We start from the raw sequence: 13,140 nt of genomic DNA, 5'->3' as shown, positions 1-13,140 counted from the left end.
AAACATATAAATAAATAAATAAATCCTCGTGACCCAATATAGGACCTACAAAGTTATCAATTTCATATGCATTTGGACCTTGAATGATTCCAAACTCAATCATGATGGGTCTAACAGCTTGTCAAATATGTATTTACTTGGGCTCAGTGCGTAACTAAACCCAAATGTGTTGGGTCTATCATTTCACCGGACCTTCATGTATTTGGGCTCAGCACATAGCTGAACCCAAGGGTGTTAGGTCTAGACCGACTTGTACTTGGGCTCAATACGTAGCTGAACCCAAGGGTATTAGGTCTAGTGTCATGCCAAACCCGTATGGAATGTGTAGCTAAATCTAATGATGTTGAGTATGGCGTCTCGCTCGACTCACATAGATTTGGGCTTTATTCGTAGCTGAATCTAAGGGCGCTGTAAAAATTATTAAGAAAACATGTGCATATGTTAAAAGAGAAGTTGGATTACTTAGCTTAATACACTCAGACTTAGTAGATTTAAAACAAACTATGACTAGAGAAGGTAAGATATATTTTGTTACCTTCATAGATGATTTTTCAAGATATACAAAACTTTACCTGCTTAGAAGTAAAGTTGAAGCTTATAACATGTTTTTATTATATAAAACAAAAGTAGAAAATCAACTAAATAAAAAAAATCAAATGAGTTAGATCTGACAGAGGGGATGAGTATGTTCTAATGATTGATTATTGTGAAAAAAAGGCATAGTACATGAAGTTACTCCACCTTATTCACCCGAATCTAATGGGGAGCTGAAAGAAAAAATAGAACTTTAAAAGAAATGATGAATGTTATGCTAGTTAGTTCTTCAACACTTGATAATTTTTTAGGCGAAGATATTTTATTTGTATATTATTTACAAAATATAATTCCTTATAAGAAAAATGGTTTAGCACCTTATAAATTATGGAAAGGTTATTCTCCTAATTTAAAATATCTAAAAGTATGAGGGTGTCTAGCTAAGGTTATGTTACCTGAACAAAAAAAAAAAAAGATGGATTCAAAAACTTCTGATTATGTGTTTATTAGTTATGTTATAAATAGTGTTGCATATGTAGTTGAGCTGGACATGTAGTTGAATCCAAGGATGTTGGGGCTTGTGTCTTACCATACCATCATGCAACTGAGCTTAGGGCGTAACTGAACCCAAAGTGTTGGATCTGACATCTTGGCAGACCCATATGCATTTGTTCTCAACGTGTGGCTGTACTCATAGGTGTTAGGTCTAATATCTCGCCAGACCTCCATGTACTTAGGCTTTGTACATAGCTGAACCCTAAGATGCTGGGTTTGACATCTCATCAGATCCATATGTACTTGAGCTCAACACGTAGCTGAACCTAATGATATTGGGTCTAGCATCTTGCCAGACCAATATGTACTCAGGCTTAACGTATAGCTGAACCCAAAGATATTTGGGTCTAGCATCTTATTAGATTCATATGTATTTGAGCTTAACACGTAACTAAACTCAAGGATGTTAGGTCTGGAAGCAAGCCAAAACCGTGTCATTTGAGCTTGACATTCTGCCAAGTCTAGGTATGTTGGGTTATTACCCTACATGGGTAACACACACACACACACACTTTTAAACATGGACTTTTAAGCAAAAGTATTATATATATATATATATATATATATATATATATATATATATATATATATATATATATATGTATGTTGATCCATTAGTAGACCTCAAAGTCTTTGTATATTAAATACAGAAAAAGTTGAAAGGTTATAAGCTTTAATGAGAGACTTTTACCTTCTTCATGACATTTGTTTGTCATATGTAGAACTATTAGGATTCTTGTTGCCAAGTGGCTTGTTCTTATTAAAAGAAATTGTCAGGTAGCTTATCTTTATTAAAAGAGGTGTTCTTTGGGAAACAAAATGACGACGTGTTTTTAATGCAATAATTAAGTAGGTTTTTAGAGATCTGAGATGTCATGAAAGGTTATTCATCCAATGGTGAGGGTGAGAAATCATCTTTTTTATAACCTTATCCACTTTTGCTTTTTTCTTTTCTTTTACTTCCACTTTTTGCAATCTTTTTGTAAAAACAATTGATTAGTTGAAGACTTCTTAAGCAAGTTTTACTATTTCTATAAAACTATCAATCTTAGGTATTTCTCATCTAAAAAAAATCTTTTTTTCTTTTCTATTCCAAAAAAATAGACCTTAAAAGAGTTAGATCTGACCCTCAAAATATGTACCTTGTTTCCTCTAGCGATGAGTTCAAGTTTTGACCAAAACCAAAGGAAATAGTAAAGGACAGGGTCCAATTAGACCGGGCCTTAAAACTAAAGAGGGTGTAAATTTAGTGTCCATCTCTGGTAGGGGAAGATAGTTCTTATCATTGGAGAAGTCATTCCCCTACTGTTTTCAGGGAACCTTAGGGGAGAGAAAGACTACTTCAAATCCTTAAGGATGATTCCCCCATCAGTTTAAGCATAGATCAGGGTGCATTCATCAATGGACGTCGGACTACACTGTACACACCACCCGAAGAGCATAGGCATACCCACGGGCTTTCGGGTAATTTAGTCATTTTATTATGCTTTCAAAAAGGAATTTTTAATTCAAAAGTAATTTAGTCATTTTATTATGCTGTAAAAAAAGAAGAAAAAATAGCATCTAGGTTCGAGTTTAATATTTTTTTTTTTAAAGGACAAGACAATCATTTTACAGTGGAAAAAAGTGAAAATATCATATTACCCCCCAATAGACATGCTAATTGTTTTTGTCAAAAAGGGTAAAATAGTAATTTTAATGTTCCAATCCACATTACCAATGAGTCTATAGCTACAATAAATTTTTTCATGATAAAGGAGTTATCCTTTTAGTTTCTTTTAATTCTTGATAGACCATCTTAACACATGTTTAGTGAGTGAATGGAAATTGGATTAAGAGTAGCTAAAGTTATGGCAAGTTTGCTACTGGTCAAAGACAGAGTAGTATTCTGTTTAAAGAAGGACAAACCAGCTTTGTCAAGAATCTTTTTGACACACTTTTTTCCACTGGGATTTCATGGGAGAATTTGTTTATGCAATCATTTTATTTTTCCACCCATAAATCTCTTTTTAAAATTTATAATATAAATGATCATTCTTGATGTTGAAAAGGAGCTTTTGAGACTAACAGGAATCTCAATGATCAATTAACCTTATTTCTGATTACAATGCACTAATAATTTTTCCCTTATTATTATTATTATAAAAAAAGCTAAATGGTGTGGAGAAATCACTGTAAATCAAGAGAGCTTTTACTATGGATTGTAATAGTAGTTTCACTTTCAATTTATCATCTTTTCACAAACGGATAAACATTTCTTTGGCTTTCTTTCACAATGGTATTTAGGTTTTTCTAATTTTCAAGTTTAGTCAAATAACGCTTTTAGCAAAAAAAAGAAGCTTTGTCTTTGAGGGTATTTTGGTATTTTTACATGGGTATTTTATATAATTAAGAGGACTATGGGGGCGTTTTAGTATTTTCATGATATTTGTTATTTTTTAATTGAAAAGCTGCAAACGCGTGTTTCTTATGAGCAAATGGACGGCGCCCGCACCATTAAGGAGGTGCGTATGACACTTCTCGGTGGCCAAATCTAGCCATTCGTAATCTAACTAGATGCACAGCTGTGTTCTCTTACACATAGTGTGGCACGTGTAGACAAATAATGATTGGATTGCCACTGGTGATCGATTGTTTACGTTTTTTCTTTCTTTTCCCTCTCCTAACAACTGAAGTGTATAATTGTTCTCTTTGTTTGTTGTTTGTCAAATCAAGCATGTTCTTGGGCCTGACATGACTGCTAAACCCAAGGCGCGCGGGTTTGACATTGTTTCCAGATCCACACACCTTGGGTTCGGCATGGTTGCTAGACCCATGTTGCTTGGGACCTAGGCCTGACAACAATGCAAGACCAGTGCGCCTAGGTCTGGTAAACCTACGCCTAAGTTTGACAACTATGCTAGACCGAGACGCCTAAATCTAGCATGTTTGTCATACCCAAGTCGCGTGGGCTGGCATGACTGCCAGACCCTAGATGCTTGGGTCTGTGCTTGGGTTTAGCATAGTTGGCAGACCCACGTTACTTAGGTCTGGCATGGTTACAATACCTACATTACTTGGGTATGACAAAGAGTTAAGTGGAGGTTTAAAAATTAACTCATTTTGTTAGGTTTAATAACATTATCAAAACATTCTTCATACTCTTAATATTTTTTTTTTACATTTAATTTTTTTTTTATATAGACCCACTGCGGAGGGCAAGTCAATATACTAGTTATTATTATTATACAATACACTCAAAGGAACTGGCAAATCACATAAATGACAATTTTGTATATTTCTTCAACTTTTTATTGTAGCGATGGCTAATTTTTTATTTTATAATTTTTTTACTATAGCGGTGTCAAGTTTGTAAATTTTGAATTTTTTTGGCAAACAATATATATATATTTTTACACTTGACATATTTATCATTTTACATTTAGCTTTTTTATCACCATTTTTTTTTATCATCATTCTTTTATATATTTTTTTTAAATTTCTGTTTTTTCCTTAAATGTTTTTTTTGAAAAAAAATATTATTTCTTATTCTTGATAATTGAAATATTTACCACTCTACACTTATAGACTAGCATGTGTGGGCTCTTATTTTTTTTCTTTGTTAACGGGACACACAACATGTCATTGACCTCTTTTAAAATTGAGTCAAGTGCGCGAACCTGACTTGTCAGGCCTTGTAGCGCTTGGCTTCCTTCTTTTATTTTTGTAATTGATATCTTTTTTTAATATTTATTTTTTAAATAATCTTTTAATTTATATTTAAATTAATACCTATTCTCTCTTATTGTTTAGATTTTTTTATTTAGTTTTTTTAAATAGTGGTTGTTTTTATTTATTTTGTATCTATTTAATGTTTCAAATAGATTATTCTAATTTATTTATAATTTTTTTATGTTTTATATAAATAGTTTTATTCTTAAAAATAAAAATTACATATTCTTGGTAAGAAACAATAAACTTTAAGATAAAAAAAATCATGTGCATCAAAGAAAAAAGATACAATTAAATATCATACTTATCTATCTTTTAGTTTTATAGAAATGATTATCTTTTTATTTTTGAATTTCATTGTCATTAACAACTCTTTATCAATTTATCAGTTTATACATTTTAAGATTTATTTTATTTTACGTAAATAATATCTTTACACTTATCGATGAAGAGAATCACGATATAGTGAAATGTAGTCATAATATTGTTATATTTTTCTATCATGTTAAAAATTAACTTGAGATCCTACTTGTTTTTATTAACGAATATGATCCTTACTTTGTTTTATTATGTGTAAGCATCAACTTTTCAATTCACAATTATATTTTTTATTCAAAGTAAAAAAACATGTTAACACCTGCATTTTTATTCTTTTGTATTAGAAAAAAAAATATTGAGACAAGTCAAATAGATGCGTTAATATTTTATTTAGCACTACCTCACAAGCATATAAAAAAGGCATTAAGAAACTAATTTTTTTTTTAATTTCCATTTATTACACCCTTTAAAGCTGCATATTTATTACACATTTTATCTAATGAACTAAAATAGCCGTATGGGATGCACCGCTATAATTAATTTGGCCCTGCACCTACTGCAATATTCAGCGTAACTACTAATGAGAAGATGCCAATGTAGTGTACCATCAACCCACGTTCCAATTTACAGTGCTTTTCCTTCTCAATTATTCTTATGCATCTTTCCTTCTTTGGCTGTGGAGAAATCCGAAATATAATTAGCTGGCCGAGGCGTACAAAAGCAGCATAAGCTTAGCCAGTACTAATTATCTCCCACATATGGCATTCTCTCTATCCTCTTCCTCCTTCATTCATCCTCAGCTAAGGCATATTGTTTGCAAGATGAATCTTTTTGACACTCTGTTGTTCTTTGTTAGTATCCCATTATCTGTTCATCACCTTCATTTTCTCTGCTTAATTAATCATATGCCTTGATTACATGTATGTTCTTCCCACTGTTGATGTGTTTGTTTGCATGTCTGAATTTACCAGGTTATTCATTTCGTGGACAAGCTGGGGTTATGGCACAGATTACCAGTACTTTTGGGACTTGCTTATATGGCAATTAGAAGGCATCTGCACCAACGTTACAATCTCTTGCATGTCGGAGGAATCAATGGTCAGAAATATGAGACTGAAGAGTTTTCTTATCGAACGGCTGATGGAAAATGCAATCACCCTAGTGATGACATTATTGGAAGCCAAGGAACTTTTTTTGGTCGCAACATGCTCCCAGCAAATTCAAGATATGGGGTTCGTGTAGTGATCCAACTGATTATATACTTGGAATTCATTGTTAATTAAGAAAAGAAATCCTTAATCACCCTATAAGCATTCCATTAATACAATTTGTTTTTCAAACTCACCCTTGTATTTCTCTACGTTCATTTCCAACATATAAAAACTCTAGTTGTTTCAGTGAGTTGAAAGCGAGGCTGGTAAAGATCTACTAAAATCATAGAAAAAATTGCTAAACGATGAATCATTTCAGTTTACCTTATGATATATATTTCCCCATTAAAGAGTCTAAAATTAATGTAAACAAAATGAAACCAATGATTATTATATTAATTGCTTTTGGCAATGAAAGTTTTGTAGATTTTGGATACACATATTTTACAAGTGATGAAACAGATTTAAGATGATATGGTGCTCTAGCATACATTTAAGATGTTTGTCTTTGCAGTTGCTGGATCCTCATCCAACAGTTGTGGCCAATAAGCTTTTGGCAAGGAATAAGTTCATAGACAATGGGAAGCAATTCAACATGATAGCCTGCTCATGGATACAATTCATGATTCATGACTGGATTGATCATATGGAGGACACCCAACAGGTCCACACTGTCAAGATTATTGCACCAACTTTTTTTGTTCTTACCAGAATTAAGAAAATATACAAGGATCCTAGATTGGACTCCCCTCATAGAACTTCAACTAGGAAGACTGATGTTTAATATGTTAGCAGGTTGAACTTAAAGCACCTGATAAGATAGCAGATGGGTGTCCATTGAAGTCATTCAAATTCTACAAGACAAAGAAAGTTTCAACAGGTTCACCATACATGAAGACTGGATCTCTAAACACAAGGACTCCTTGGTGGTAAGTCCTTCTCACATTAAATTTGCGTTTATTGGCATGAAGACGAGGAAGTTCAGGATTCTATGAATTGAACATATAGTACTGTCTTTATTTTTCCCTTTTCAAATTTGCCTGCTTCTTCTAATTTAAGCAGGGATGGAAGTGTAATTTATGGGAATAATGAGGATGGGATGAGAAAAGTTAGGGAATTCAAAGATGGGAGATTAAGGATTGCAGGAGATGGACTTCTTGAGCACGATGAGAAAGGGATTCCCATCTCAGGAGACGTCAGGAATTGCTGGGCAGGCTTTTCTTTATTACAAGCCTTATTTGTCAAAGAACATAATGCTGTCTGTGACATGCTTAAAGCAAGTGCTCATTCTTTCTCCATTTTTTCGTTTTTAGTTTTTCCTGTCTACTACCTTTTTGTGACTCAAGTAAAACTGAAATATCTGCACTGTGTTTGAATGCTGAAATGTGGTCTTTAAGCACATTTGTAAAACCCTTAAGTGCATATTTTGATCCTAGGCAATTATCCTGTCATTTATGCTACAATTGTCTTCTCATACAAAAAATGGAGATGAAAAACAATGTCATCACATAGTTATGGTCCCACTGAATTAAGGTCACAAAGATTGAAACTTTTTCCATTAACTAGAATGCAACTCTTTTACAAGAAAATCAGGAAATAAAAATTTCACATGAGTATGAACTTTCTGAAAGAGAAATGAGGATGTCAATACATTTGTTTTGCTGATGCTCCGGTTTATTTTCCTTCTGTTTTCAGGAAAATTACCCTGATTTTGATGATGAAAAGCTGTATCGACATGCCAGATTGGTTACTTCAGCTGTCCTTGCCAAAATTCACACCATTGATTGGACTGTAGAACTCCTTAGGACTGATACTCTCCTTGCAGGGATGAGGATCAACTGGTGAGATGACAATTCTATTGAATAACTATATAAATTTGCTACACTATAGAGATTCCTACACCTTGCAGAAATCGGAGTATATATATATATATATTAAGGCAAGCAGTAGTGAACTGTATGCAGTTGTCATTATTCCAGTTGCTTTCTGGCTCCTCGTAATTAATTAAAGCTAAAACATCTTTGCAGTTGTTTGCATGTCGCATTTATAGTCAAGTTAATGAGTTGTGTTTGGCACAGGTATGGATTTTTGGGGAAGAAAATTAAGGATTTATTTGGGCACTTTGGTGGTCCAGTACTGAGTGGATTGGTTGGTCTTAGGCGACCAAGAGATCATGGAGTTCCCTATTCACTGACCGAAGAGTTCGTGAGTGTCTACAGAATGCATTCACTACTGCCTGAAAAACTCATCCTGAGAGACATCCATTCCACAGCTTCAGAATATGAATGCCCTCCAGTAGTTGAAGAGTACTTGTCTTTCCCTCTTCTTTCTTCATATGCTAAATTACATCATTAGAAGTTTTAGATATTGTTTGGTAGAGAATTTTTGAAAGATCATAGAAGGATACCAAACCAATCTGCTTCTCTACCTTTTGTTTCTCGGTAATATTAACTTTCAGAAAGCATTTAAAAGCTTGGTGCTTGTTCTGAATTTTGTTGTCAAACATAATTTACAAAAGCAAGCAGTGATAGAAGTAATTATCTTTCAGACACTGGTTCAGTCATGATGTATTAAATTCTTTACGACTAAGACTAACTCTATTTAAACTATATGATGAATTAGGGTGCCAATGAGGGAGATGGCTGGAAAAGATGGGGAGAGAAGATTGTCAGAATTAGGAATGGAGCAGATGCTGGTATCGATGGGTCATCAGGCATGTGGAGCTGTCAAATTGTGGAACTATCCATCATGGATGAGAAACCTTGTTGCTCATGATATTAATGGAGAAGACAGGCCAGATCAAGTTGATATGGCTGCTATGGAAAGCAAGTCACTTGCACACTCAAACCATCTTCATTTTGTTATTTCCTTTCTTCATCAAGCACTGGCTTCATTCCCTCATAATCCAAGTGTTAACATAAAGTTTTTGTTGATTAGTTTATAGAGATAGGGAGAGAGGAGTTGCTCGTTACAACGAATTCAGAAGGAACTTACTGATGATTCCGATTAGCAACTGGGAAGATTTGACAGATGATGAAGAGGTTATAGAAGCTCTTCGCGATGTGTATGGAAATGATGTCGAAAAACTAGATTTGCTGATAGGCTTACATGCAGAAAAGAAAATCAAAGGCTTTGCGATAAGCGAGACTGCTTTCTTCATCTTTTTACTTATTGCCTCGAGGTATGCTCTACCCCATCTCACATTTCAAGATAGAATGATCTCCACCTTTCAGTTCTTTCTCTAATTGATATAAGATAATATCAGGAGGCTAGAAGCTGATCGTTTCTTCACCACCAATTTCAACTCTCGAACCTACACAGAGAAAGGCCTGGAATGGGTTAACAAGACAGAGACCCTTAAAGATGTGATCGATCGCCATTTCCCTGGTATGACAAAGAAATGGATGAAGTGTACGAGTGCATTCTCAGTCTGGGATTCAGAACCTAATCAAACAACCTACATTCCCCTGTATCTAAGACCAGCCCCATGAAATGCTTTCTTCGATGTGTAAAGCAATCTCAATGGCCTAAAGTACTCGTAGAATCCGGCAAAGCATGGGAAAACTTAGACTTACTGAAAATTTATTCTGTATACAACGATAATTTTGCCAAAACAATCTCATGCACATAGGAAAAAATAATGTGAACGCAAAATGCATCATATATATATATATATATAGAGTGGGAAATTCAATTTTGTACGTCAGAATACTCATCAAGAACGAAAGAATTCTACAAATAACTTAAAAGTTATTTGATACAATGATTCCCACTTCAAATTAAGCAATTTCTTGATCATTTTCTGCACCGTGGTTCTTTAAACCTTACCTCTAGGCATCAAAAAGGTTAATTCAGTAGAGGTTGTACATCTAGTTCCTTCCAGCACATATATACTCTTAGCCAAGTATTTTATGAGGCAAGAAACTGTGTTCATACGTAGACCATTCCAGGAGAAAGGAAGCTTTGTTTCATGACAACGAATTTTAAAATCTACAAAAACTTGATCACCATGGAAACTGTGCCATCTTCATCCGTTTAGAAATTTGGCTTCTGGTATAGCAGTTTTTCTCTCAAGAAAAAACGACTTCGAAGCCTCTTTCTTTATAAACCTAGCTGTTTCTGATTATTAAACGTATACAATATTAATGATAAGAAAAATCCTTTATTCATTTAATTAATGACCTTAATTATCTCCACTGAAGAACACATATAAAACCCTATAAAATCTTCAATTTCCCACCATTAAACATAAAAAAAAAGAAACAAGCCATGAAGCTTTCTAACATGATCTCATGGTTCATGTGCGTGGCTTTGATCATTTGTGTGGTTCATGTTGAGGCTATTCGATATGTTAGACCAGGAGATCTTAATAAATGCAATGTGCCCGGACATCGACCTGAAGATTGCCGGCCTCCTCCTAGACCACCCTTGAATATACGACGTCGCCCTTGTTTAATAAAAGAGCGATGCCGGGGCGGTGTTGACCAAAGTCTAGTCTCGGAGCAACATGGAAATGAATATCTTCCAAACTTGGGATCTTCCTCCTCTCCATCTGAATCTCCATATTAGCAAAGCCACCTGAGCTGACTCCAGTTTATGGCCCACTAGCCAATATGAGAGGAGTTAGAAAACGATCATGATAGAGGGATGCAAACTCTTGATGCAGACTAGCATTGTACGGTCCAAATTACAAAATTAATCGAATAAATAGATTAAAACCTAAACAAAAACGATAATCAAATTATATGCTGAACTTTTTCTTTCATTGTATCACAAGATGAGTCATCTAGTTTGCAAATTTATTTTTATTTTTCTTATTGGCTAATAATAATAATAATAATAATAATAATAATAATAATTTATCTTTTATTTTTTAATATTAGGATTCGTCCTCCATCTTGTAATTTTTTTATATAAATTGTTTGGAACAATTTTCTATTATAATTAAATTTAATTATAGTGTTAAATTTGAATTTAATTGATAAATAAATTGAGAATTCACATGTTTAAAACATATGTTCTATCATAATATTCAATTCATTTTATTTCATATATTACTCTCATTATTTTTATCTTATTTACTCTTAACCAAAAAGAGAATAGTGAAAAAATAAGTAGATTAGTATTTAAAGATACAAGTTTTAACATTAATTTTTTTTTAGTGTTATAAATCAGATGGGTTATTCTTTAATTTAATTACTTTGTATTATTTTTAAGAATTAGATTCCCATTAGAATTTAATTATTGACAAGTTATTACAAACATGAACCTATAAATTAAAATTTTCTATTAGTGAATACCGAGAAAAATAATGAAATAATATTTTATCGGTAAATGATACTATAATTTAAAAATGAAATTATTATATTTGATAATGTTTTGATAATAAATATTAACTTTTAATTTTTTTTTTCTCTAGCCAAGGACATGTTGAAAAAGAATGACAAAGCTCAAGAAAATATTGATTGATATAAAAAAATATGTTGTCAACTCACATAATATACTGAATATTTTATATTAAAAAATCGAAGTAACAACAATTTATTACAGATCAGAAATTAATGGGTTTATTTTGATAACTCATTTTCTAATTGCATGATTTCATTAATGCAAATATAACCTCACATTCCATTAAAAAAATGAAAAATGTATGAATTTGTTGAAAATAAAAACAAATTTCTTTTCACTGAAAAAATAAAAATACATCAAAATTATAACTATTTCTTATAAAAAAAAAAACCATAATAATACTCATTATCTTGATATTTTATATTCATTACAATGTAATTATAGAATATTAATTTTATTTCGATCAAATTAAAAATTATCATAAAAAATTATATTATTAACCAAAAAAAATCTTTACATTAGATTATAATAAAAAATAAATTTATGATATTAACCAATTACAAAAATATAAAAAATAATTTTAATCTCTTATATTGCTAAAAAGTGCTTGTGTATAAAAGAAAAAATATATATTGCTCATGTGATTTTTCTTCATTTGAAAGATAGTGGAAAATTTATATTAAAACACTGTAAAGAACCTATAAAATATGTTTTTCAAACCCAGTATAAATTTGAAAACTACACCGAAAAAGATATTGCATTTGAATAGAAAATTTTAGTTTTTTTTTTCGTACTCTAATTTTCTAGAAAATTAAAATATTAATTACTTTATTTATAAACAACCTCCAACTTTATTTCTATTCAAATGTAAAATACAGCTTTTCCAAATGATTTATTTCCTCATCCTCATTGTCTTCAAACCTAAGTTATTACAGTTTGATTCATCCCCTGCTTTTCTTTTATCTTTCCGCAGGTACATAGTGACCGTTTATTGTTTTTATTTGTTTGCATTTGATGCAGATATGATTCTATCACAAAGCCAGCTGAACACATGAAACCTCTCCCTCAGAATCTATTGGAATATTTGGAAGGAAAGCCGGATTTTCATGGACTGCATCCTACTTTAATTGAGCTAATACTATTTCTGAAAGTTCTATTAAGATAGCTCCTTTTTTAGCATGCACCACTATGTCAAGCATAGTGAACTGTGGCCTTTGACACCCAAGAATTTTGAGTCATGGCACAGATACTGTAGTAAATTCATAGTGATGTTTTTTTTTAAAAAAAATCTGGCATGAACACTTGAAGAGTTCTGGATGCTGGTTGCATAACTTCATGTTGGTGGTGTTTAACATTAGCAATGCTAATCTAACAGTATAAGCCTGCATATGTAGTTTGCTTGTGCCTTGTGTGCAGCTTTTTTTCCTTTGACTGATTGCAAATGACTCCAGAGAAATTCCTCCTTCAGTAGAAACTGCAATTGCTCAAAGGAACTTGGATTCAAGAACCATGGAGGCCTTCG

At 32.5% G+C, this 13,140-nt stretch overlaps 1 protein-coding gene across 1 annotated transcript; it reads left to right on the top strand.

Annotated features, from left to right (window-relative positions):
- The first annotated feature begins 5,730 nt into the window (after positions 1 to 5,730).
- Positions 5,731 to 10,067, top strand: LOC112323590 (alpha-dioxygenase 2). The gene is made up of 10 exons (XM_024582314.2): positions 5,731 to 5,969; positions 6,090 to 6,350; positions 6,784 to 6,933; positions 7,065 to 7,198; positions 7,332 to 7,545; positions 7,965 to 8,110; positions 8,348 to 8,575; positions 8,892 to 9,094; positions 9,207 to 9,450; positions 9,535 to 10,067. The coding sequence occupies exons 1-10, from the start codon at positions 5,877 to 5,879 to the stop codon at positions 9,758 to 9,760; spliced, it is 1,899 nt and encodes a 632-aa protein (XP_024438082.2). The 5' UTR covers positions 5,731 to 5,876; the 3' UTR covers positions 9,761 to 10,067.
- The last annotated feature ends 3,073 nt before the right edge of the window (positions 10,068 to 13,140 follow it).

The sequence above is a fragment of the Populus trichocarpa genome, chromosome 12 (genome assembly GCF_000002775.5).
Source record: "Populus trichocarpa isolate Nisqually-1 chromosome 12, P.trichocarpa_v4.1, whole genome shotgun sequence".
Lineage (NCBI taxonomy): Eukaryota > Viridiplantae > Streptophyta > Magnoliopsida > Malpighiales > Salicaceae > Populus > Populus trichocarpa.
The sequence above is the reverse complement of the archived record's forward strand: the minus strand, read 5'-3'. Positions and strand labels throughout refer to the sequence as shown.